The sequence below is a fragment of the Trichechus manatus genome, unplaced genomic scaffold (assembly GCF_000243295.1).
Source record: "Trichechus manatus latirostris isolate Lorelei unplaced genomic scaffold, TriManLat1.0 scaffold00031, whole genome shotgun sequence".
Lineage (NCBI taxonomy): Eukaryota > Metazoa > Chordata > Mammalia > Sirenia > Trichechidae > Trichechus > Trichechus manatus.
This window is the reverse complement of record NW_004443967.1, coordinates 15,852,614-15,880,336: the sequence shown is the minus strand read 5'-3', so window position 1 is coordinate 15,880,336 and position 27,723 is coordinate 15,852,614. Positions and strand designations below refer to the sequence as shown.

The following is a 27,723-nucleotide window of genomic DNA, read 5'->3' as shown; positions in this document are numbered from 1 at the left end:
CCAAGGATTGCCTTTTTGGGAAGGTTGGTCTAACATCAGAACCAAAACCAAACCAGTTGTCGTCGAGTTAACTCTGATTCATGGTGACCCCGCGTGTGTCAGAGTAGAATTGTGCTCCACAGAATTTTCAGTAGCTGATTTTTTGGAAGTGGATCACCAGACTTTTCTTCCGAGGCACCTTTGGGTAGACTGGAACCTCCAACCTTTTGGTTAGCGGACTAGCACATTAACCGTTTGCACCACCCAGGATTCCTGGTCTTGCTTAGTGTTCTGAACATGTGGGTCCTTGACCAGCGGCAGGAGCAGTGGCTGAAAATTTAGAATTGCAGATGCTCAGGCTCCACCCAGATCTGCGGAATCAAAACTCCAGGTGGGGTAGGACCTTCCATCTATGTTTTAACAAGCCCTCCGGGTGATTCTGGTGCTCACCCAGGTTTGAGAAGAGCAGCTTGATAGCTCATGTCATTGAATTGCTGGTGAATACTCCACTGTCTGGGTAAAGGAGGAGCACTGTTGGCGCGTTGGCTGAGCGCTAATTGAAAGGTCAGCAGTTTGAACCCACCAGCCGCTCCACGGGAGAAAGATGTAGCTGTCTACTTCTGTAAAGATTGTCGTGTGCGTTGGAGTCGATTCGGACTCAGCAACCCTACAGGACAGAGTAGAACTGTCCCATAGGATTTCCAAGGCTGTAATCTTTACTGAAGCAGACTGCCACATCTTTCTTCCATGGAATGGCTGCTGGGTTCAAACTGTCTACCTTTCGGTTAGCGCTTAACCACTGCGCCACCAGGGCTGCTTCTATATGTATAAAAGCTTACAGCCTCAAACCCTACGGGGCAGTTCTCTTCTGTCCTGTAGTGTCACGATATGTATATATGAGTTGGGATCGACTCCACAGCAACGGATTTGGTTTAAGAGGGAGGGAGGGCAGGTCATTGATGTACCATGGTTTGTTTACCCCTTCACCTACCGAAGGAAATCTTGGTTGGATCCAGTTTTTGACAATTATGAATAAAGCTACTGTAAACATTCACGTGCGGGTTTTTATGTGGACGTAAGTTTTCAGCTCATCTGAGTCAGACCTAGGAGCGCGATTGCTGGGTCATATGATAAGCGCGTGCTTAGCCTTCTAAGAAACTGCCAGGCTGTCTTCCAACGTGGCTACACCATTTTGCATTCCCGCCAGCAATGAACGAGAGTTCCTGCCACTCCCCATCCCTCTTCCCCTTTTCCCTCCGGATCCCGAGGCCCAAAGGCCCCGAGAAACAGTGCGACAGGCAAGCAAAGGGTCCCGGCTAGTAATGACCAAACTGCGATTTTTGTCCCGCCAATTCCCTTTCTGAAGTTGTGAGACATGAATTCTCATAGATCTTTGTGGGGCCTGCATTTTTATGGAGCAATTTGAATGTGCTTATAAAAAGTCAACAATTAGCTGTAATCCTCTTTGTAATGAAAAGGCTTAATTATCCTAGGGGTCACTTAGTACACAGTCACTTGGCAGTGCCGCTGTGATCGATAGCAGGGTTACTTTTTAAAGGTTTATTATATTCTGCTAATGTTTATTTGAAAGGGATTCCAGTGACACTTTATAAATGGCTCTTAGTCACCATCTGAGTGGGATAGTCTCTGGAAGACAGCTTGCATGCAAGCAGACTAGCAACTTAAGCTATTAACTTCCTTTGACTAACAGTTCTGAAATGGCGTTCTAGAAAAAACGGTGCGGGGGCGTTTCCGGACATCAAATTAGTTAGATAAATGAACTTTGGGTTGGAAACCAAGCTTTCTGGTTAATAAACACAGTGCACATTATTTTCTGGCTGTGTCTTGTAAGCCTCAGCAAGTCCTTCCAAAAAGCAAAGCTCTTTAGCACTTTGTAATATTTTTAATGTTATTGATTACATCAGTAAGTATATCTTAGAAAGTATTACATTTAGAAAACTTCACATCAAAATGAAGGGTATTCACATCCACACACAACTTCTAGAACCTTCTATCACCCCTTTCTATAATGCTGGTCATACATGTAGGTAATCCTCGACTTAAGATGAGGTTCTGTTCCAACAACTCCATCATAATTTGGTTCTGATGTGAGTTGAATACCTCTTTTTTCTTTTTTTGAGTTTTCATTATTATTGCTTTTCATTATCCGTATCTATAAATCGGATCTCTGAACATCGGTGAGTAAACATCTGAGAACGATAACATCAGCAAATTATGTGCTGCAACATTGTATGTAGTGCATATTACTAATGACACCTGGACATCCATTGCTGTCGGGTCTATTCTGACTCATAGCGACCCTATAGGACAGAGCAGAACTGCCCCGTAGGGTTTCCAAGGAGCAGCTGTTGGATTCGAACTGCCAGCCTTTTGGTTAGCGACCGAGCTCTTAGCCACTGGGCCACCAGGGCTCACTAATGATAAGATGTACAAAAAACAAACAAAAAAACCCAGACAATTGTAAGTGTGGATCACTGTAACTCGAATACGGCGTTTAAGTCGGGGACTACCTGTATATTACACTTACGTATTACATAAGATGTTCTTCCCCATATGAAAGGAGAGGAGCCGAGTGAGTTGCTTTCAGATATCTCCCTGATGCCTGGCTCGTGAATAAGCCCTCAATTAATGAATGTATAACGTGGCTTTTTGAAAATGTGTTAGTTCAGTTTTTTTAACCTAATTTATTATGCCCATTTAGATCTAAACACAAAAAGCACAGAAGGGTGCGGTTTGGGTAAACAGCGATAAATAATAAGTGAGATGGCATTTCGTCACTGTCCGGGCGTGAAGTAGTGGTTTCATTTGACCGGATCTCCGTGATAAGCACGCGTTTTAACTGCATCATACCTAATGGTTTGTAAACACACCTTTTCGCATCTGAATCTCCTAGCATTCTTCCCGATTCTATTAGTTTTCCATTGCTGCTGTAACAGATTACCGTATCAGTGACTTAAAACAGCACCCTACTCATGTCTCCCAGGTTGGCAGGTCAGAAGTCCGGGGGACGTGGCTGCTTTCTCTGCTTCAAGCCTCACCTGCTTTAAAAGCAAGATGTTGGCAGGGAATGCCTGCCTTTATGGAGGCTCTAGGGGAGGCTCCGTTCCCTTCTCATTCGTGATGTTGGCAGAATTCAGTTCCTTGCGGTTGTAGGACTGACGTCCCCATTTTCTTGCTGGCTGTAAACTGAGAGTTGTTCCTAGCTTCTAAAGGCTGCTGCCTTCCTTGGCTCATGGTGCCCTTCCTCCACGTTCAGAGCCAGCTGTCCAGGCTGAGTCCTTCTCACTTTGCATCTCTCTGGCCCCGGCCTGGAGAGGTTCTCTACTCAAAGGCTCATGATTACCTTGAGCCCACCCAGATAATCCAGGAATACTGCCCATCTCCAGGTTCTTAGCATTAATCCCATCTGCAAAATCACTCTGCCATGTAAGGTAACATATTCACAGATTCCAGGCATTAGTATGTGGTCATCTCTGGGGTCCTTTATTCTGCCTGCCACATTGATAGGCAGGAAAAGTATTGTTATCCCCGTTTTCCTGGTGAGAAAACTGAGGCCTCACAGAGGTAAATGTCAGGCATAGCCCAAGTAGCAGCATCTAGCCAGTCTGTGGACAGACTTCTGCCCTGAGTCCCTCCCAGTGTGCTGCCTCCTAGTGGGGAAAAAAAGGTATGACATCTCCAAGATGAGATGAAATTGTGCTTTCTTTTTAAAAAATCATTGTTCCTTTGCAATCAAAGGAGGAATTCTTAACTCATCATAAAACTTTCAATTTAGGTTGCCAGTAGAAGTCACTCAGGGTGGTCCGTGACCTTTCTCTGGGCTGTTGGAGGTCATGTGAGGATGCTAAAGTGAATCCGGGCTCTGGCACCCACAACGAGCTTCTTCATGTGAGGAAGGCTTCTCATCCCGGGCCTCTTGTGTGGTGTGCAGCCAGCTCTGAGACTCACCGTTCACAAGGGCATGGTACCGCGTGTGTGATGGACTGAATGGTGTCTCCCCAAAAATGTGATGGAACCCTGACCCCTGTGCCTGTGGATGTGATGCTGTTTGGGAATAGGGTTTTCCTTGTTATGTTCATGACAGTACTAGTGGAGAGTGTGTCCGAAGCCTGATCACTTCTGAGTCATAAGGAGCAGCTTAGACACAGAGACATGTGGGGGTGGGGGGGGGAGATAGATGCCACCTGAGGATCGTCAGGGAACCGAGGAACACTGGGCTAGAGAAGCTGCGACAGAGATCTTCCCCAGAGCCAACGGAGGGCCTTCCCCTGGAGCTGGCGCCCTGAATTCAGACTTTAGCTCCTGAACTGTGAGAAAATAAATTTTTTTCTTTAGAGCCACCCACTTGTGGTATTTCTGTCAAGAGCAGCACCAGGAATCTGAGACACCAGCGTCTGCAGAATGGTGGGCCCGGGGCAGCCAGGCTGCGGATGGGCCTGTGTGTGTGCGGGATGCTGGGTCCGGGGCAGCCAGGCTGCGGGTGGGCCTGTGTGTGTGCGGGATGCTGGGCCCAGGGTGGCCGGGCTGCAGGTGGGCCTGTGTGTGTGCGGGATGGTGGGCCTGGGGCAGCCAGGCTGCGGATGGGCCTGTGTGTGTGCGGGAAGCTGGGCCCGGGGCAGCCAGGCTACGGATGGGCCTGTGTGTGTGCAGGATGGTGGGCACAGGGAGGCCAGGCTGAGGATGGACTTGGGTGTGTGAGGGATGCTGGGTGCCGGGTGGCCGGGCTGCAGATGGACCTGTGTGTGCGGGGGATGCTGGGCAAAGGGCAGGCCCGGGCAAAGGATGGGCCTGTGAACCAGTCAGGTGGGCAGCTGGTGGGAGGCTCCCAAGGCATTGTCCTCAGATGCACACAAGTATTTGGAGAGCTGTAATCCTATAGCCTGGTGATATTGTTGTTATGGCTAGATATGAGAGGAGACTAGAAATATTTTGGTGAATAAATAAGTCTTTAAGATACTCTGTGTATCGCTACAGTAATCTAAAATGTTTGCTGCAAACCTAAGCATCTGTAATCATTCCAGTTGCCATGGGATCAAGTACTTGAGCTGAAGGCTTTACGCCTGCTGGCGGTGGGGGGGGGGGGGGGTGTCTGTTCGAGGGAAGAAAGGAGAACGGAGCTGAAAAACTACAAAGCCTATTACGCCACAGAAATACAGTAAGAAAATTCTGTACGACAAATAATCCAACGTTTTAATGCAGAAACAATTCACAACGACATTATGTATCTTTCAAAAGCAGTTTTACCTAAAGATGACCTGCAGCAGTCTGCGCATTTCAGCAAATTCTTGGGTAACGTCAGTTTTCCATCAGGAAAAAAATCAATACCCCATGAATAAACATGATCATCATTTATGTGATAACTGAAGGACCCCCAGGCAGGGACACCCCATTATGCAGCTTTGTTACACTGCAGTTAATTCAGTTTTGTCCCCACTAAATTCCACGGTGTGCGTATCTTTCAGGCCATGGAGCTACAGCACTAATATTAAAGTGGTAATCAAGATTGCCTGTAAATATTCATAGTGATAAATGAGTCCCCTGTGCCCCATGAATGCCAAGGCCGCAGTCTGAAGCATTTGTTTAGTGCTGGAGAGGAAACTAGTTATTTCAGAGTTCCCTTGAATGCAGTATCTTAATACTGTTGTTGTGCTTGAAAAATTAGATCCCCCTGAGCGTCCAGTATCGACGGTTGAGATGAATGGTTTTGGCTCACGACTGACCATGGTCCGTGAAAGGACAACCTAGGAGTCACGGTGGCGGTGGCTTTGGCTATCGACCACATCTTCTTCTTCTTCTTTTTTTTTTTTTCTTTTAAAAAAATAGTAATTTCCTTCTTTCCTGCCAATCCTGCTGCCTCCTCACTGCCACAGTGATTTCACCTTCATGGTCAGGTTCAGGCTGTCCTAAGTAGTTGACAGTTGACTCTTAACTAAGGACATAGAAACTCCAAGGAGACGATGCTTTGCATCATTCCATCCAGGGAGAGAAATACCATAAGCATCCCTGCATCCATGAAAAGCTGAGTCTGTTGACTTGAGCTCCTCTGCAGCCACGATGGGGGAAATTATTCAAACTCAAGTTTGAGTGCACGCCCAATTACAGGAGGGCAACAGCGTGGCTGATGCCAAGAAGAAAAACCTGTAGATAATTAATAAAGCATTTTCAAAACATCTGTTTATACTTGCAGTTAACGAGGACACCCTGGCCAGGGGCATTGGGTGAGAGCCCTGCAAAGCACAGGGTGACTGGGTGTCAGAGGGACAGGCGGCGGGGCCCTGCAGAGCCTCATCCTGCAGACGGGCCTTGGCATACCAGCAGGGAGGGCCTGCCAAACACTCATGGACCCAGGGAGTGATGGGCCTCCCAGCAGAGCATGCGTGCGGAAGGGAGCGTGTGGATCTGGTATTCTGGGCCCAGTAATGCAGCTTCAGCCCTACCTAAGAGGAAGGGGGGTTCAGTAAAGTCTGCATTTGCCTGGGAACTTATCTCAGGCCCTCACTCCCCAATCAGGGGACTTACAAGCTGAGCCCTGGGGTAGACTCAATGGCAACGGGTTTGGTTTTTTTGAGGGGATGGAACCAGGCGAACAAAACCAAACTCATTGCCATCGAGTTAATTCTGCCCCATAGTGACCCTATATGACAGAGTAGAACTGCCCCATAGGGTTTCTAAGGAGCAGCTGGTGGATTCAAACTGCCAACCTTTGGGCTAGCAGCCATGCTGTTAACCACTGTGCCACCAGGTCTCCATGGAACCAGGAGGGAAGTGTAAATAAAAACTGTAAGAGCTATTACATGAAAAACTCTGTGAGAAATTGAGACATCAACCAAGGTCTTGTATCATCTGTGGAGTGTAAGTACACACAAATACACATACATACATGCATGTATATACATACATATGCATGCATACAGGTAAGTATAAATATCGATAAATATGAGTACCTTGTATAGCATGTATTGTGTAGATTAAGAGGAAGTACAATAAGAAAAGTAGATTGATTCAGTTGTCATTTGAAACTAACAAAGACAAATAGTCTCCCTTATGACTTTGGAGGAACCAGGAAATTGTTGAACGTTTCTGTAACATCTTCTTGTTCTTTGTCACCTTTGTTGAGGATAGATTACCTCCAAGGTCAAAAGATTCTCTGTAGGCACAAATCTTCCTTTTCTTCCTGGTCGATATCCCATAAGAATTGGTCCTGTTCCCTTTGGAATGTCTGTTGCACAAGCCCTGCCCACAAAAGGTGTCTGTGGCACCTTTTTGGTTTGCACCTGATGGCTTCACTTACTCAGCCATATAATCGGTGCCCTCACCTCCGCTCTCATATTGTCCCCCTTGGCCTTTAGCCGCTCTTGCCTGTGCAGTCCCTAACCCTGCATCACTGCCCCCTACCTGCTGTCTCCAACCTGCCGTTGTCTGCTGAGCACTCCAGGAGAAAGACAGGTGTATAAGGGTGAATGAGAAATAAGCCGACACTGAAGAAGAGGAGAGTAAAGGAACATCCTTCTCTCCAGTGAAGACAAAGATGAATTAATAAAAGGAAATCTACACCGAGACAAATTACAGTGACATTGCCAAACGCTGAAGAAAACAGAGAAGTAGCCAGAGAGAAAAGACAGATCACCTGTAGAAGAAGCCTGAGGGCTGACATGTCAACAACAGGAATGGAAGCCGCAAGACAGTAGAGCAGTACCATGTGCTGACGCATGAAGGTGAGAAGACTTGCCTTAGAAAATATCAAGTCTCGTAATAAAGCTGTAGTAATTAATACAGTATGAGCCCTGGTGGCGCAGTGGTTAAATGCTTAGCAGCTAACTGAAAGGTCGGCAGTTTGAAGCCACCAGCCGCCCTGCAGAGAAAGATGTGACAGTCTGCTTCTGTGAAGATTACAGCCTTGGAAACTGTCTTAGGCTGTGTTCTCTAGAGAAGCAAAACCAGTAAAGTGTATAAATATATATAGAAAGAGATTTATACCAAGGGATTGGCTCACGCGGTTGTAGAGGCTGGAATGTCCCAAGTCCCTGGGTCAGGGTAGAGGCTTCTCCTGATTCATGTAGCCGTAGGGGTTGGTGAACCCAAGATCAGCAGGTCAGAGAGCAGGGCTCTTGCTCACAGGCTGCGAAGATCAACGAATCCCAAGATCGGCAGGCAAGACGACAGCTAAGTGGCTAGCTCAAGTCCCAAGACCCAGAGGTCAGACGAACAGGAGCCATTTGCAGGATCCAGAGCGAGCAAAAGCCCATGAGCCATGCCCCCATGTCCGCTTATATTCTGTGCAGGCTGCATGCCCAAGGAAACTCTCTTTCAACTGATTGGCTACTCATGGCAGATTGCATCAAGGAGGTGATCACATTGTATCAAATCTCATCATGGAAATGATCGCAACATCATATGACCGCCAAACCACTGAGGATCATGGCTTAGCCAAGTTGACATACAACCTTAACCATCACAGAAACCCCATGGGGCAGTTCACCTCTGTCCTGTAGGGTCGCTGTGAGTCAGAATCAACCTGACGGCAACAGGTTTGTATTGTTGGAGGGATAGATGATGAGACATGTTATCTCAGAAACAGACTTCTGTGTGCTGCTGCTGATAGGTCAAGAAAGGGTAGACTTTAATAAGTGATGCAGAAACAATTGATTAATTATGTTTTTAAAAGTGAAATGGAACCCTGTCTTAGGCTGGGTTCTCTAGGGAATCAAAACCAACGCCGTATATAAATATACAGATAGATTTATATCAAGGAAATGACTCAAGCAGTCATAGAAGCTGGAAAGTCCCAAGTCTGTGGGTCAGGCCAGAGGCTTCTTGTGACTCCCATGGGTTGGCCAAGCCAAGATCGGCAGGTCAGACAGCAGGCTTCTGACTCACAGGAAGTGGAGGCCAATGAATCCCAGGGTGGCAGGTAAGCTGCTAGCTCAAGTCCCAAGAACTGGAGGTCAGATGAACAGGAGCCAGCTGTAGGACCCAAAGTGAGCAAAAACCTGTTAGCCTTGCCAGAAAGTCCACCTATATTGGATGCAGGCCACACCCCCAAGGAAATTCTTTTGAACTGATTGGCTGCTCACAGCAGATCTCATCATGGAAGTGATCACATTATATCAGATCTCATCATGGAGGTGATTACATCATATGACTGCCAAACTACATCATAACTGCCAAATCACTGAGAATCATGACCTAGTCAAGTTGACACATAACCTTAACGATCACAGATCCCTACTTTACACTAGACACAAAAATCAAATCTAGATGGCATAAAGACTTAAACATGAAAGACAAAAGTGCAAGATATTTAGAAGACAATACAGGCCATTTTTGACTTTAGAATAGAGACGAGTTTCTCAAATAAGGCACAAAAACTTAAACCTCAAAGGGATTTATTACAATCAAGAATTCGTATTTAAAAAAAAAAAAAGTTTGTATTCATCGAACACACCCTAAAGAAGGTGAAAAGACAAGCCACCAACAGGTAGAAAATACGTGTGATGCATATAACTGACAAGGGAATAGCATCCAGAATACCGATTAAGAAGAAGAAAAGTGCTCAAAAACCAAGGTACTTCACTGAAGAAGAAAATCAGATGTCCCGTAAGCATAAGAAAAAATGCTCAGTCTTATTAGTAATAGGAGAAATACAACTAAAACCCCAATGAGATACAATTTTATACTAAGCAGATTGGTATTGTTTGACTTTTCAATTTGTTGCCAGGTATTGGTGAGGACATGGAGCGAGGGATACATTGATTCACTAACAGAGGGAGCGTAAACCACTTGTGCTTCGTTTCGTTTTGTGTGTGTGTTTTGATTTTTTAAATTTTGTTGTACTTTAGATGAAAGTTTACAGAGTAAATTAGTTTCTCATTCAAAAATGTACGCATAAATTTTTTTATGACATTGATTGCAATGTGTCAACACTCTTCCCGTGTCCATTTGTCCAGTTTTCCTGTCCCTTCCTGCCTACTCGTCTTGCCCTTGGGCAGGTGTTGCCCATTTAGTCTGGTATACTTGGTTGAACTAAGAAGCATGTTCCTCACATGTGTTACTGTTTCTTTTATAGGCCTGTCTAATCTTTGGCTGAAAAGTGGGCTTCGGGAGTGGCTTCAATTCTGATTTAGCAGGGTGTCCAGGGGCGCCATAGTCTTGGGAGTTCCTTCAGTCTCTGTCAGACCAGTAAGTCTGGTCTTTTTTTGTGAATTTGAATTTTGTTCTAAACTTTTCCCCCTTTCTGTCCAGGACCCTCTGTTGTGATTCCTGTCAGAGTGGTCAGTGGTGATACTTGTGCTGGGCTTAGGCTGGGGCAGGCTGTGGTTCATGTATCCCTTTAGTCCTCTGGACTAATATTTTCCTTGTCACTGCTTGCACTTTGGAAAACAAAGAGCCCTAGTAACGTCACTGTCTTAGTTATCTAGTGCTATTGTAACAGAACTATCACAAGTGGGTGGCTTTAAAACCCATTGCCATCGAATGGATTCTGACTCATTAGGGACCCTGTAAGGACAGAGTAAAACTGCCCCATAGGGTTTCCAAGGCTGTAATCTTTATAAAAGCAGACTGATGCATCTTTCTCCCACAGAGTGGCTGGTGGGTTCAAACTGCAGACCTTTTGATTAGCAACCAAGTGCTTTAACCACTGCACCACCAAGGCTCCTAGTGGCTTTAACAAACAGAAATTTATTTCCTCACAGTTTAGGAAGCTAGAAGTCTGAAATCAGGGCATCACCTCCAGGGGAAGGCTCTTTCTCTCTGTCCACTCTAGGACAACAAGGTCCTTGTCTTTCTTCAGCTTCTTTTCCTAGGTTCACGTGATGTGTATCTTCCACTTTGTTAATGCTTACTTGCTTAATCTATTCTTTATAACTCAAATGAGATTGACTTAAGACTCTACTAATACTGCCTCATTAACATAACAAAGAAAACCCACTCTCAAGTGAGATTCTAACCACAGGTATAGAGGTTAGGATTTACAACACATATTTTGGGGGGCACGATTCAACCCGTAACAGTCACAAATGTTCAAACTGCACCCCCCAGAGATTTCATCCCAGGTGTATTCCCAGGGAAAGTGGTACCTGTGCAGGAGGAGAGCATATGCACAAGAAGGTTTGTAACAGCGTTACTCGGAAGTGAAGAGGAGGGATGAGAGAAAACACACGTGTCCATCTACAGGAGAATGGATGTATAAGTTGTTCATACAATAGAACATTTCACAGCAGTGAAAATCTGTGAACTGCAGCTACCCACAACAACATGGATGAATCTAACAGACATAAGGTTAAGTCAAAGAAACCAGTCTGAGAAGAATGTACAGAGTATGAGGCCATTTATATAAGGTTTATCTTAGGCTGAGTTCTCTAGAGAAGCAAACTAGTAAAGCATATTAATATATATATATAGAGATTTATATTAAGGAAATGGCTCACGGCTATAGAGGAGGCTTCTCCTGATTCACGTAGCCACAGGGGCTGGCAACCCAAGATAGGCAAATCAGACAGCAGGGCTCTTGCTCACAGGCTGTGAAGACTGACGAATCCAAAGATTGACAGGCAAGATGGCAGGTAAGCTGCTAGCTCAAGTCCCAAGAACCAGAGGTCAGATGAACAGGAGCCAGCTGCAGGATCCAAAGCGAGAAAAAGCCCATGAGCCTTGCCAGAAAGTCCACTTATATTGGATACAGGCCACACCCCCAAGGAAACTCCCTTTCAACTGATTGGCTACTCATAGAGGTGATCATGGAGGTGATCACATTATATCAAATGTCACTATGGAGATGATCACATCATTATATGACTGCCAGACTACATCATAACTGCCAAACCACTGAGAATCATGGCCCAGCCAAGTTGACACACAACCTTAACAATCACAGTTCATCCCTTGTCAACTTGACATCCATACACATCTCCTTAAACCATACGTAATCTCTGAATAAAGACAATTATAAAGCCATACTTGCGCCTAACGTGATATAACTAACATGCATACAACCGAAAATACATTAGCCCTGTTTATGCTGGTTTAGAGCATATACAGCCTCCTGGAGAACATTGCCCCAACCCTATAGGGTATTACCACCTAGCTGGCACCATAATTGTGTCTTTAGAAGGCCATTCTATCATTCTGTCAAGCCAGCTGCTTCAGGATGATGGGGGAACGTGGTAAGACTCATGAATTCCATGAACATGGGCCCGTTGCTGTGCTTCATTTGCTGTGAAGTGGTTCCTTGATCCAACATAATGCTGTACGGAATACCATGATGGTGGATGAGGCATTCTGTAAGTCTATGGGTTGTAGTTTTGGCAGAAGCATTGTGTGCAGGGAAGGCAAATCCATATCTAGAATAAGTGTCTATTCCAGTACTAAAGAGGGCACTGCTAATCCATGGTGTGAGGTAGCAATAGAGATACTCAAAATATCACCACCAGTAGATCAGATATTGGTGAAAGGCAAGGGTCTGGGTGATTGCATGTTCGATACCTTTCTACAATTTTGTCATAATGATAAGTATAAGGAAACTGGTTGGTTGGTCCTGCTTTTTGCTAGACAAAGTGATGAAAGAGAGAGATGAGCTCAGGACTTCAGAGTCAAAGCTCAAGTGCACATAAACGACCTCAAAGTTTCCAACTGTGCCTTGAAAGAAAGCCTTATTTCTTGTAGCAACAGAGCTGATATTGCTGAAAACCAAACCTAGAGTCTTATCGTAAGAGTGGCTGAATTACAATGCCAGCTGAATTCCCAGTCTCGAGTGGTGTCCGAAGTTAAAGTGAGGACGTTGATTGGGAAGACATGGGATCCTGAAACTTGAGATGGGGATCTCCTACCACCAAGAAAGCAGAACCAGGAGCAGAGTGTGTCCTTTGGACCCAGGCTTCTTGCACTGAAAAGCTCCTAGACAGGGGAATTTTGATGACAAAGACCTTCCCCTAGAGCCAACAGAGAGAGAAAGGCTTCCCCTGGAGCTAGTGCCCTGAATTCGGACTTCTAGCCTCCTAGACTGAGAGAATAAATTTGTTTGTTAAAGCCATCCACTTGTGGTATTTCTGTTATACAGCAGCAGTAGATAACTAAGACAAGGTTCAAAACTGGGTAAGCTAAGCAATATATTGTTTAAGAATATATATGCTAAACACTATATAAATTATAAAGGAAATCAAGATAATCAGTAACAGAAAATTTAGGATAATGGTTACCTCTAATGGGGAGGTAAGGAGAATGTGATGACATTGGGGTGAAAGGGTTCCTAAGATTCTGGTAATGTTCTGCTTTTTAAGCTGGGTGGCAGGTGATGATTTTATTGTTTTTTAAACTGGCCTCAATACACTTTACGTACGCTTTTAGACATACTATTCCCAATTTAAAAAAGTAGAAATATAATTACTGCCCAAACGTTTCCAGCCTGTTGATTAGGATTTGATTGATTTATTCAGCAGAAGCAATTCTTTAAGGATTCAATAAAAGGCACAGTTACATTAGGGTAATCAATATATCGTGTTTTAGAAAGGAATGCCGTATTTAACCAGTACTAGTTCATTATCTCTGAAGTATAGCAATCAAGAGAAAATGGAATGAATACATGCTTTTAAACTAAGAAATCTAATGCAGTTAGTGGTTTTGAACTAAAATAGCTCTCTGTTCTTCCTCTGTATTGATTTCTGCTGTACCATTCATACCTTCTAGAGGGTCAGCGAAGAAGAGGAAGACTCTCAACAAGGTGGATTGACACAGTGGCAGCAACAATGGGCTCAAGGTTAACAATTGTGAGGATGGTGCAGGACCCGGCAGTGTTTCGTTCTGTTGTATACAGGGTCGCTGTGAGTCGGAACCAGCTCGACCCCACCTAACAATGACAACAACGTTCATACCTCAACTAAAATATACAGATAAAGATCTTCTCACCTCCCTTGGGGAGAATGTATTGTTTCAGATGTTGACATTGAAACATTATAAGGGCTCCTGTAGGTACTTTATGTGGAATTACCGCAAATATCAATGTTTAAACTAGCTGAGCAGTTTTGGGGGGAAAAAAAGGTGCTGCAAGTGGTTTTTATTCACAAATGCAATTGTGGAGATTTCCCTTTAAAATAGTTATGTATGTGTCAATATCTTAGCAAGCACAATTTTTAGTTAAAATAACCAAGTTATTTTTATACACACACAAACACACATATAAAACAATAAGTTTTATATACACACACGTACACACACATACACACTTATACATACTATGCTGTTTGACAAAATATTGAGACGTATTTTTGGTCTAACATTTTGTTGTAAACATAACTAATACTCTTGTTTTTCTAAGATATAATTAATGAGTATAAATTAATATCATCCATCAATTAAAATTGAGAAGACCTTCCTTAAAGCACATAAAAAAAATACCTTGGGTTTGTACCTGAGTTTGTCCAGGTTTTATGTACTTATCACTGCTGATTCAGAGCTGCACAATAGATGTTTCTGCAAAGACAGAAATGTCCAATATCTGCCCTGCCCAATACTAGTAGCCACTAGCCACACGGCGCTGTGGAGTCTTAAAATGTGGCTAGTGCGGCTGAGCAACTGATTTCTAAATTGTATTTCATTTTAATTAATTTAAATTTCAATAGCCAAATGTGTCCGTATTGGTTATAGGAAGACTACAAGACGTGCTAAGAGCTGAAACAAAGCGAACAGATGTTCCACCCAGAAATACGACATTACTTAACGCGTGTATGAACATTGGCCTAAAAATGTGACCTGCATTTGTTGTGGTTTTTGTTTAAATTTCATTTCATTTTCACTAATCTAAATGTTGGCTGTTTGGAACTTACAATCCATTTTGGTTTAAAATGTAGTAAAATGTGGTTAGTTAATACACCATCTAGCTGAAATATTGTAAGTATATATATATATACACACACACACACACACACACACACACATACACATATATACTTATAGTCTATAGGAGTTATAGGGATACCTTTCAAATTGGAATAGTGTTGTTGATTGCTGTCGAGTCAGCTCTGACTCATGACGACCTTATGTACAACGGACCGAAGCATCGCCCAGTCCTGCTCCGTCTTAGTGATTGTTGGTATGTTTGAGTCCCTTGTTGTGGCTATTACATAGTGCCTTCCAACCTACCAGGTTCATCTTCCAGCACTATATCAGGCAATGCTCTCTTGTGATCCATAAGTTTTCATTGGCTGAGTTTTAGAAGAAGATCACCAGGCTGTTCCTCCAAGGTCCCTCTGGGTGGACTCGAACCATCAACTTTTGGTTGGCAGCCGAGTGCATTAACCATTTGCACCCCCAAGGGACTCCTACGGGCCTCTGTAGGCTGTGAAAGAGAGTTGGCGTCTTATCATTAGTGCAGTGGAGAACCAGTGAAGGCTTATTGTAAATAGGGTGAAGCGATTCAATTGTGTTTTTAAAGGTACTATCCTGGCTGCCGCTAGAGAGCGGATGGGAGGAAGGCAAAGGTAGATGTCAAGGAACCCCAATTAGAAGGGCATTGTGGTGACCCAGGTGAGACATAATTGTGGTTTAAACCATGATGGATGGAGGGATGTGAGTCCTGGACAATAGAAATTGTATTTTGGAGGACGACGATTCACCAGGACTTTTCAATGGATTAAATGGAGGAGGTGATGGAGAAATAGGAGTTAAGGACAGCTCTAAACTTCTGGCATCAGCAGTTAGGGAAACGCAGGTGCCCTGTGTAGAGACAGAGATACGGAAGGAGTTGATGTAGGGGGGTGGACTCAAAAAAGTCCCAGAGGTATATGGCTGAAGGAAAGGGATGCAACGTCCAGGAATGTAGGACTTGTCAGTGCCATGTTAGAGGGAAGAGGCATTTTCCAGACTCTTGGCCTGGTTTCCTGTACTTGGGGTCTCAGAAGGTTCCCAAGAAGGAGATGTATTTTCCTCCCCCAGTACGGACCCTATGGAGCATGTTCAGATAATCGGCAAGTCGAAATGAAATGTCTTTCAACTATTTCTTGTTTATCTTTCAGAATCATCCAGAAGTGTTGAACTTTCTAATACAACTGGAAAGCAAAGAGCTGATCATAAATCTGGAAAGAAATGAGTAAGTCAAGTTAATTCGTGTTTATTGAATGACAGGAGAAAATTAAGACTCCTAGGTCTGAAAACTGCTGTGTAATTTAACTGGGCATGTAGAGAAACAGAACTAAGCATGTGGATTCATAATCCAAACTTGGATTTGAGACTGGAATTAACGTCAGAAAATTATCCAATGGAAAAACAAAGAATTTTATCGCTCTAAGAAAGAACTCTGTAACTCAGCAGGTTTTGTTCATAGTTCTAAAGTTTCTCTTTTTTCATAGCCTGATTTTTCAAGGATAGAATTTTAGCATCTCTTGTTCTTTTCAAATAACAGCGTTCCGATATTAGCTGACCTTTGACAATTTCAGGTTTCTATAAGGTGAAACAGCTTCAAATGGATAGAAACTCTTTGCTCTCTGAGAAATACCAAGAGTTTATTTTACCTTTCAAAGCAAGTCTCCTCATTGGTATAAACTATTTCATCTCTTTATTTAAAAATTATAAATAATTTTTTTTCTTTTTGCAAACTTATATAAATTTCCAGAAAAATTGTATTATATTTTTTTTGGAGCACATCGCTATTATTTTGTGTTTTCTATGTCTTCAGGAGAGAAATGTGTCTGCCTCAGAGCATAAGTAAAAAGAGCTCATGTCCTTGTTATCTGTCACACTTTATGGGTGGCCCCATGGGTTCCTCAGATCTTAGGGGCCCCAGAACATTCTGTGTGATTCATACCAGAAATGAATCGTCTCGTTCTAATCAGTAATCTGTATGTAAAGGTATGAATCAATTTCTCATATCCTACTTGATTTAAAATAGAAGTTTCCCTCTTTCAGAAGTACTGGTTCCTATTCCTTTCCCGTCACTGAAATGCTGATTTTTGCTGAAATATGAGTGTAGAGCGAGCCAGACTCTCTGGAATGAGTTCTGCCCAGGGACATGGAGTCATAAAACCTGACTCAGCGTCTCCATACAAACCAGTGGATCATTTCCTTATACCGGTGCTTTGATTTAGGACACGAGGCAAATCCAACTACTTCAGACCGTTGGCGGCCAATCCTAACATTCAGCCTACCTCGATTTCAAAAATGACCAGAGGAAATACATGTAAAATAGCAGAACCTGGTCCCTGGGATCTGCAGTGGGCCTCTTGGTATTTCTTACAGCCTTACCCATCACGTGGATCAAAAGCCTTTGTAAACAGCAAATAACTTGTTTTTAGTTTTCATTGAGACTTGATGATGTTAAAATAGAGAACAGAGGTCCGGACACATGGATTGGAAATCAAGTTTCTGAACAGAAACCTGTGTGTTGCTTTCTGTATGTCTGTCTTAGCAAAGTAAATGTTTTAGTATGCTTTTTTTTTCCCATGTAAGAATATTGTGTGGCCTTTTGATTTTTGTGCATTGCTGTTTGTATATGATTTTGAAAATATCTCATTGTATGCAAGTAAGGTGTTCCCTGGGAAGGTATAAAAGAAAATAAGGCTTCCTGTGGCGATACGTTTACTCTTTGGAAATTTATGATTGGCAGCTGGATTTAGGAAATTCCTTTATTGGAATTGCTACTGTTATCACATTATTGGAGGGACAATGGCGTGAATGAGGCTGGCTGAACTTCTTAGAAGGTGTTATAATTGCATGTAGAGGAATGGAAATGGACTTAGCAAAAACCTTAAGTTATTCGTTTTTATTATAAAAGAAATATGTGTCTAATGCACACAACTGAAAACTGTAGGAAAAAAAAAAAATAACAAAGAGCCCAAAAAATGTATTCGTATACCAAAGACAACCTTGGTTAATATTTTGATGAATTTTTATAGAGATTTTTTTTTCCTGTGCTTAAAGCTTTGCTTCTTTTGTCTTCTGAATTTATATCATAGCCTGTCTACAATTTTATATCCTACTTTCTCATTCAGCTTTCTAATGGACGGACTTTTCTGTATGAAAATGCGTTTCTTAGAGCCCATCTGTAAAGTGGTTCAATAGCCTCGCTGATGGTTCCCTGTGAACATGACTTACCTTCCCTCACTGCAGATAGTGTAACACACAGCGACTACGGGACGGGGCTAATGTGCATGAAATATCATTTAAAAGATGCCGTCACTCGCTCACTTTCAGTTCTGAGCCTTTCGCAAGATGATCTCAAAATTAGCCAAGTCGAAAACATAAAACTCTCTCTTCTCAATTTATTTCTCTCTTCCCAACCTCGCCGTCAACCTACATGTTAGAAACTATATGGAGAATGTTGAATATATTCCTGTGATACTCAGTAGCTTTAATTCCACTACTCATACCAATTTTAGAGATTCTGTATGTACAGGTAACATTTTCATAATAAGAGCATGGTAATACTATTATTTTAATAAGGCGTTCCCCAAAATACTTTAGTCTAACATTTTTTTTTTTTGAAAACGGGACTATTCCAAATGGACTATTCTTTTTGAGACAGTACCAAAAATCTACAGTTTTTTAGAGTGAAAATGCTTGTATGCTATTAGCTTTTAATGTTGCAGATGCAAAGGTAACACTTGCTCAGTATATAATAGAATTTTTAATTTGCATAGCCTTTGGCCCAGTCATCCACTTCAGAGAAACTATAATAAATCAAAGATAAAAGTACAAGCTAAAAGTACATTTACAGGATATTAAATAAATTATGACTCAGCTATGAAATAGAAACCTATGCAGTAATTAAAATAATGATGAAGGTATTTATTAATGTGAAAATGTTCATTATATAGTTAATGTAAACAGCATGTTAGTAAATTGTTTATATGGGATTATTCAGTTTAATTTAAAATTATATGTACATTTCTCTCTGAGTGGTATGATTATAGACTTCTGCTTTCTTTATTGTCTTAGTGTTTTACAACAAGAAAATATTCCTTTTAAACTTAGGGGGAAAGATCCTTTATTTTGAAGGAAAAAACTTGTAAAAATTTGATAATGATTGAAAAAAAGAATGTTGAATTATTTATTATTCATAAAAGATAATGGTGGATTTTAGAAAGTACTCCAACTTTCAAAGGGCTAAACATTGAATAGTGGGTCTTTAAGTATCCAGAAATGTTTTAAGTGAAAATTTGCCTCCCAGTCATAACCACAATAAAGATGACTCCAGTCCCTTAAACCACCTGAGCCATAATCTAAAGCTGACACCAACAGCCTCACCTCATTAACCCTCCTCAGAAACGCTTCCGTGAGGAACCAGCTCTTCATGGAGCAGGGCTGAAGGAGTTGTGTCAGGGAATCTATTTCACTTGCCTCCTAGCATCCCCAGTTCGTATGGAGATCGGATGCCGAGCCCTTAAAATCCGTGTTTGTATAGCCGTAATTGAATGTTAAAGAAACTCAAAGTTTCCCCTGAGAAGCATTTTTCACAGTGGTGCTGTCTTCTTGTGGGGCTGCAGGGAGCCTGTTTATAACTTCCATAATTCTACCTGATCCCCATGGACTCACGGGCCATTTCTCAAACAGGTGCTGTGTGCAACTGCATCTTTGATCAAAATGCTTTATTGTACAGGCTGGCCAGTTTAGACACCCGTTTTTCCAGTCTGGGATAATTAAAAGTGATGGCGGTAGATCACACTTTTTATATCTAAAACCCACTGGGCATCTGTTTTCCAGCCCTGTCCGCATCGCTGATTGAAAGCGGTTGTCATGGGAAGTCCGTGGCCACTGCATTTATATCCAGGATGTCTGTGAGCTAGAAGGGCTTTGACGTTGGCTTTTGTTCTGTCTGGAATAACCCCAGGCATCTCTTAGCGGCAACTTTAATATTCCCCGTAGAATAATAGAAGAAAGGGCATTTTTAAATTGTCACATGTGGGCATAAACACGTGGGAAGACATTATATTTGACAACATCGCTCAGAATAACCTGGTACAGGGAGGGGAAATGAAGACAGTGTGAGGATGTCACTGGATGGATTAGTAGGTGGCTGAATAACTGCCCCGAGGGTATTCATCCGTTGTTCACTCTTGACTGGAATCGCGTTGGACAGCTGGACCGAGCTTGCTGCTGGCAACCTTGGGGCTGTGTGTGTGCCTTGTCCTGGCCCACAATTTTGTCAGCTGTTTCTATGAAGACATAAAAGGTGTGTTGATCAATTTCCTGGCAACACAAAGCTGGCAAAAAATAACTGTGCTGCGAACGGCAGAGCCTGGATTATGGAGATTTCAGCAGTTTGAATCAATGGGCCAGAGCTAACAAGATGAGATTTAATGGGGATAAATGTAAAGTCCTGTGCCTAGGTGAACAAAAACATAAGCTTTGCAAATTCAGAAGGACATGTTCCAGTAGTTCCTGTGAGTGAGACCTGAGGTCTTCATTAATGGCAAACGTGATATGAGCCCCCGAGGCAATGTGGCTGCCAACAACGGAAGTGCCACCTGAGTGTGTGGGTGCCGTGGCGGGCCCTGCACTGGAGAGGGCATCCGTTGCGCAGTGACCCTGGCCAGGCCACATCCAGGCCACTGACTGCTTTCCTGTTCCAAGTGTGGACTTTGAGAGCTGCCTGCCTCTTTGTTCTCATTTTCTCCCACGACCCGAGATGTCCTTCAGCTTGGGGCAGGGTCTTAACCTCCTCCTCTTGCTCTTACCACATGGCCTGACTCATAGTGGGCACTCAGTATGCATTTATTAAACGAGTGAATGATGGAACATGGACAACCTAAACCAAGCCATAGGTGAGCCAGCAGGAGGGTTAAAGGTTTGCCTGGGTGGTGAGAGAAACGATTCAATGGGACAAGCCTCTGGAAAGGACATAGAAGTTGGAGTCAAGAGACTAGGCTTTGAAACCCATCTTTGCTTCCAACAGCAAAATGCCAAACTTCTTTCCATTTCCCGCTGTAAAGTGGAATAAAAGGGCGTAAAATCAGTGCTGAAAGATGAGTGCTCATGTTATGTTTGATGATCAGGCTTGAATGACTCAGTGATATTCCTGTGGATCCAGCATTGTTCATCATTATTTCACCTGATTATACTCACGGCTTCACGACAACTGTGTTCTGTTTCAGACTTCATAAATTAATGAAGGTCAGGTATGATTAACCTTTACATATAAGTCTTGAGGATGGCTAAGCGTCATCAATTCTGACAAGACCTGGAAAGGGTCAGCTGTGCCCAAATGTTGGATTCTGTTGCTGTAATGGTCTTAATTTCGCCATCTTGACATCCTCGATAATTAACATTTTTTTTTAAGTTTTTCATTTCTACTCTTGTACAACAAGCCTACCCTACCTTTTAGAACCACCATCTCTTATTGTCTTGGTGGTTCTAATTATTGACTAAAGAAATGAGGACACAGCCAGAGAGAGAGAGAGAAGCCAATGTATGTAGGATCTTGCATGCCTTGTATTTTAGTTTCCTGGCACTGCTGTAACAAATTACCACACAGTAGGTGACTTAAAACAACAGGAATGTATTCTCTCACAGTTCTAGAGCCTAGAAGTCTGAAATCAAGGTGTCGGTAGGTCCATACTCTCTGTGAAGGCCCTAGTCTATGTCTTTCTCTTAGATTGTGGTGTTGCCAGCAATCCTTGCCATCACTCCAGTCTCTGCCTCCATCATCAGGTGCCATTCTTCCTATGTGTCTGTGTCTCTTCTCCTTTTCTTAAAGTCATTTGAGAAACATGACCACATCTTTACTTGATTACATCCGCAAAGACTCTATTTCTGAACAAGGTCATATTCACAGGTGCTGGGGGCTAAACTTGAACATAGCTTCAGGGAGCTGGGTAGACACAATTCAACCCATAACACCATTAAAAAGATTTTGTATTTTTTCGTGAGGACAGACCTGTAAACAGGGCAATGACACGATCAGATTCACATTTTTAAAACCATCTGACTGCATATGAAGACCAGGTTGGAAGAGGTAAAGAATGGGTGTGGCTAAGAAGCTGCTATTGCTTCTCATATGGGGAAGAGCTGTTAATGGCCGAGACCAAAGGAGTATCTGTGAAAAGTGGATGATGGAGAAATCTTTAGGAGACAGAATCGGCAGAATTTGATGGGTAGTTGAATGTGTAGGGTAATGGAAAGGAAGATGTCGAGGATAATTCTTATATATGAAATTCCAGGAGGATAGTGATGCCTTTGATCAGAATAGAGAACCCTAGAAAAGGACCAAAAACTTGCCTTTTGAGCAGTGGGCAGGGAAGCAGAGATGTGGATCGGAGTGGACGTGGTCCTGAAAGTCGTGGAGAAGGGTGGACATTTAGGCCTAACAGAATCCAGTCTGGATGTCACCTTCAGATGGTTATCCTGTGGGCCTAGGTGTGGCATTTCTTTGGAGTCCATGGATGTTTGCAGCTGACCTAAGTAAGTATAAGCAGTCCTTGGTGGCTGTTCACTGGAGAACGTGAGCCCGTGGGCCAGGGAAGGTGGTGGGGCATTGGCTGTGGTTCTGAGGATATCTGGACAGCATCATAGTCCAAGGCAGTGAGTGCCATGCTTCATGTCATTTCTAGGCTGGGAACCGGCTAGCCCCATGGTTGGTGAGTGGGTGAGCCTCTGGCCTCCAGGCTCAGCCCCAAGCTCCACTGACGTCCATCCTGGAACTTGTCTCCAGGCAGCAGATGCACCCCTAACCAGAAGCTCATGTGTGGACTCTTGCCCTCCTTAAGTCCAGGGCATTGTTTCTGGACCACTAGATTGGAACTACCTAGGGTGCTCTTCAAAAGGCCAATCTCGGCCCCATCTCTGTGAATCAGAATCCCTAGCCATAGGGCCTGGGGATCTGTATTGTTAACATATTCCCTAAGAAGTTATATTCACATTTAGTTGGAGAACTACTAGCCACATGTGCCAATTCAGGTTTAAATTAATTTAAATAAAATTAAAACTTTAGTTCTTTGGTCACAGTAGCCACATTTCAAATGCTCAATAGCCACATGTGGCTACATGAACGTGGCCATCTTCACTTTGTTGTTCTGTCGGGCAGTGGTGGGACTGACTTCTCATTCGGGACTCCTGTCTTAGTGGATACATTGTCCAGGGGAACATTCCTTCCTGCCTCTCATCAGCTCACCTAACGCCTGCAGTGTAATAAGCCCCGTGCCCTGTCTCAGAGAATCAGCTGGTACCAGGTCACCTCCACGCTTCAGTGTGGGGTTGAAAACACAGTAGAAAATTCCCCAAGAGATTTCTAGACTCACGGAATGGACACAAGCTACTGGACTTCAGAGATCTTCTAACTGGACCAAATTCCTTAGATTTAAGTAAAAATCTCTCTGCCATAACATTAACATTAAGATCTTTCTAATTGGGCTCAATTTTGCTTCCTGGGTAAGAGCTAATTTCCCTTGAGCTTCTGCGCTCATTCCGGTCTTTGAAGTTGTACAGACATTGAGAAAGGTCAGAACGCTGTTTTTAGATCTTTTTGTTCCCTAACCTGACTTAACTAAGTGCCTAAACTGGTTAAGGTCAACCTTTTCGAAACAGTGCCCCTCTGGGTTCCAATTTGAGAGTGTGGCGTCCTTGAGTGGAAATCCTTAAAGTTAGAAGGATTTGAAAAGGGCATTTGATATGGAAGTGGATTTTCAACTTTAATTAGATCACATGCAATCTTCCACTTCATGGGCTTAGCTTGTTTGCAATTTTCTGATGAAAATCCTGCTGTGGCCTCAATGTCCCTCTCCAGGGCACCGCATCCCCAGTGGGCAGCAATGGTTGCCTAGCCCTTGCCGGGTGAGTCTGGGACAAAAGCTGATGCTGGCCTTGTGGTTGACATTGTACTGTTTCCTTCCCCGTGGTGTGGCCGGGAGTGCTTACCCGAGGTAACCAGGTGTGGGCTGGTGTGTTTAGCATTTGTCTTAGTTATCTAGTGCTGCTATAACAGAAATACCACAAGTGGATGACTTTAACAAACAGAAATTTATTCTCTCACAGTTTAGGAGGCTAGAAGTCCACATTCAGGGCACCAGCTCCGGCGAAAGCTTTTTCTCTCTGTTGGCTCAGGGGGAAGGTCCTTGTCATTAATCTCCCCCTGGTCTAGGAACTTCTCGGCACAGGGACCCCGGGTCCAAAGGACACACTCTGCTCCTGGCTCTTCTTGCTTGGTGGTAATGAGATCCCTCTCCTCTCTGTTCCTTTCTCTCTTTTATATCTCAAAAGATATTGACTCAAGATACAGTCTAATCCTCATTAACATAACTGCCCCTGATCCTGCCTCATTAACCTCATAGAGGTTAGGATTTACAACACAGAAAAATTACATCAAATCACAAAGTGGTGGACATCCACACAATACTGGGAATCAAGGCCCGGCCAAATTGGCACACGTTTTGGGGGGACACAATTCAGTCCATAACGGTATTCTCCTCTTGACTTTTTCTAAATGTTGTGTCCTCAACAGAAAGGTCACAACACTTTCTTTTGTGTGACAGTTGAGACTCTTCACTGGCGCCTTAAGATAGTAAGACCAAATCTCCAGGGACCTTGAAACTTTGAAACCGTTTTATTGATTTCATAAACACAGATTTTGTTAGATTCTTGTAGGATACTGCCACCAAAACCTATTGCCACTGAGTTGATTCCGGCTCATAGTGAGTCTATAGGACAGGGTAGAACTGTCCCATGGGGTTTCCAAGGCTGTAATCTTTACAGAAGCAGACCGCCACATCTTTCTTCTGTGGAGCGGCTGGTGGGTTCAAACCACCAACCTTTCAGTTAAGTTAGCAGCCAAGCACTTTAACCACTGTGCCATGAGGGCTCCTCCCCATCTACTGCCACACTGCAGGACACCAAAATCTTAGATTGTGGTTTTTTTAAGAAATGTTTGCATCAAATCCATTATCTTAAATGGAATTGGAATTCCTGTCTATGATTGACCGTGTTTAACATGTGCTGAGAAGAAACGTCTGTTGGCTAGTTATAGCCTTGTTTCCTTGATTCATCTTTATTCATTTTTTATTTCTCTACTTATATTCATATCGGTTTTTCTTGAAATTTTCAAGAAATAAAGAACCATAATATAATTTTATTTGCCAATAGCTCCTGAGTTACATGCCAACAGTATATCATATCCCTTTATTTCTTGTCATATGTCAAGTCTTCATTAAAAAGCTGGGACCCTGATACAGATTTTATTATCAGAGAAAGACCTCCAGCCCCGCCCACCACTGACATGCCATATAGCATGGATGGTGGCCAAGAGGGGTTTTCTGAATCTTTTTCTTACTCTAGAAAATCATTCAGACTTTTGCTTAGTTTAGGCCACAGTCCCCAAGTTTATGACTGGACGTGTAGCTTTATGATATAATCCCAAAAGCAAATCTGACTTTTCTTGAAGTTCTGAATGAAGTTGTGGCCCTGCAGCCCCACCCCACTTTTTAGGGCTGTTTCCATACACCTAACGTAAGAGGAGATGGCTGACGTGGGGTTAGAACTTGGGCGTCAGAGTGCTTCTTGAGCAAGTTGCTTTAGCCTCTCCATTCTGGGGAGGGTATGCCTACCCCCCACCGTGCGGTGAGGGCCACGTGGTATGAGATATGATGGATGCTGGGTGCTGCACACCACTGCTCTCTCTTCTCCCTGCCTTTCTCCTTACCTGGCCACTTCTCTCCTGCGGGGCAGGAATCACATCCTCGGGTCTCGTCTGCCTCCCTGCTGCCCCCATCTCCCCAGGACTCTCGCCGTCCTGGGCTCTGGGCCCATGGTCCTGCTTTCCCACGCCCAGTCTGTCTGCTCCAGATTTACTGTCCTGGGTCACTGGCCCTGCCCCATCCTGTTCTGCTCTGACCACCTGAGGGATCGGAAACCCCCCCTCCACTCCAGGCGACGTCAGCAACAGGAGAGCTGCCCGGTTTCCTGTGTGCTGTGGTCAGCGAGCCTGACCCACTCGTCTGGGTCCTGTTAGGTGAAGTGGACACAACTGTTAGCACCCATGTCCCCGTCACACGTGTCCAACTACCACCAACCCACGGTGGTCAGACCCCCCACCCGCAGGCATCACATCCTCTCATCCACAGATACTGAAGTATGTGCCTCAAACAGGGTGATTTTTATCATACCAAAAAATCCACAGTCACTCCTCAGTAGCAGACATCCAGCCAGTATTCACATTTCCCAGATTCTCTCTCCGTTTTTCTCATTTTGGCTGTCCTGTTGTTTGACGACACAAACACAGCCCTCGCGTTGCCTTTGGATCCTGCGTCTCTGAAGCCTCTTTTAATATATAGGCTCCCCCCTCCCTCTCTCTAATTTTTGCAGTTTATTGGTTGATGAAAACAGGTCGTTTGCCCAGTAGAAATGTTCACATTCTAGATTCTGCTGATTCCATTCTGTGGCGTTGTCTAACCCATTCCTCCAGCCCCTCTGTTTTCTGCTGACTTGAGCGAACTGGGGTCAGCCCCACTACGTCATGGGTGGTGCCATGTACGCCCTACCGTGTCACGGAATTCTGTGACCTCCGATACAACTGTGTTGTTTTTGTGATGTTGGACTGATTCCGGGCTCAGGTTGCCATCCTGATGCTTCCATTATAAAGTGCTGCTGGGTCAGCAACTATGCCGATCAGTGTCTAGATCCGTTATTTCTTTAGGGGTTGCAAAGTGATGATATTCTATCATTCCTTCTTCATTTATTAGCTAGAATACTTCTATAGAGAAGAATTTTCCCTCATCAACTATTGATTACCCTGAGGTATGAGGGAAAAGGCAGGATAAATTCTTGAGGGGCCAGAGCACCTCTAATCGTGGCTCTGCCTTTGCCAGTCGATAGCCACAGTACCCCAGCTGCAGCACCTCAGCCGTGGTGTCTCACTGCGTGGTCTCCTGTGGAGTGCGCACATGTGTGAAGGTTCTGTGGGAGTATGGAGCGTACCAGAACCCATCCCCAGACGCTACGGGAGCGCTAGGCAAAAGCCTGATGCTGAAATGGCTCCATTTTGTTGTTAGCTGTCATCGAGTCATGCCCCAGCTCCTGGCTACCTCACGCACAGCGGAGCAAGATGCTGCCTGCTCTGCCATCCCCAGGATCCTTTGCAGATCATTCCCTTGTGACCCACAGGGTTTTCACTGGCTGATTTTCAGAAGTAGATCACCAGGCCTTTTCTTCCTAGTTCATCTTAGTGTGGAAGCTGTGCTGAATCCTCTTCAGCATCACAGCAACACACAAGTTTCCATGGACAGATGAGTGATGGTTGCACGTGAGATGCATAACTAGGAATCGAACCCGAGACTCCCACATGGAAGGCGAGAATTCTGCCACTGAACCACCACAGCCTCAGGAAACCGCTCTGTAGAAACCCTGGTTTTCCCATCCTTTTTTTTTTTTTTTTTTTTAACCAACACTGGTTTTATTATATATTCGTTGTTATGGCATGGAGGAAAATTCATCATGGAATTAACTGAGCAATTTTTCAAGTATTTCTCTTAATAGTCATAAGAATGATGTTCTATTAATAGATTTAGACACCTTATACTAAATCCTGGGCTCTCCTCTCAAAAAATAAAAAACAAAACTCTTAAATTAGGTAACAAGGTATCTAAGAGGATGTAATTCTTTATCTCAACTTCAGAAAGAGGCGATAGAACTCATCTGGATTTGCTTTTTTTTTTTTTTTTAATTGTACTTCAGGTGAAGGCTTACAGAACAAATAGTTTCTCATGAAACAGAAGTACACGTTTTTTTAATGACATTGGTTAACAACCCCAC

The 27,723-nt window shown here is 43.6% G+C and overlaps 1 protein-coding gene across 1 annotated transcript in view; it reads left to right on the top strand.

The window, feature by feature from the left end:
• Positions 1-27,723, top strand: part of ADAM12 (ADAM metallopeptidase domain 12) — a 291,938-nt gene that overhangs the window by 28,022 nt on the left and 236,193 nt on the right. Inside the window, exon 3 of the mRNA XM_012555120.1 lies at positions 16,008-16,081. Coding sequence (XP_012410574.1) covers positions 16,008-16,081 — 74 coding nt within the window. The remainder of the gene's footprint in view (positions 1-16,007; positions 16,082-27,723) is intronic.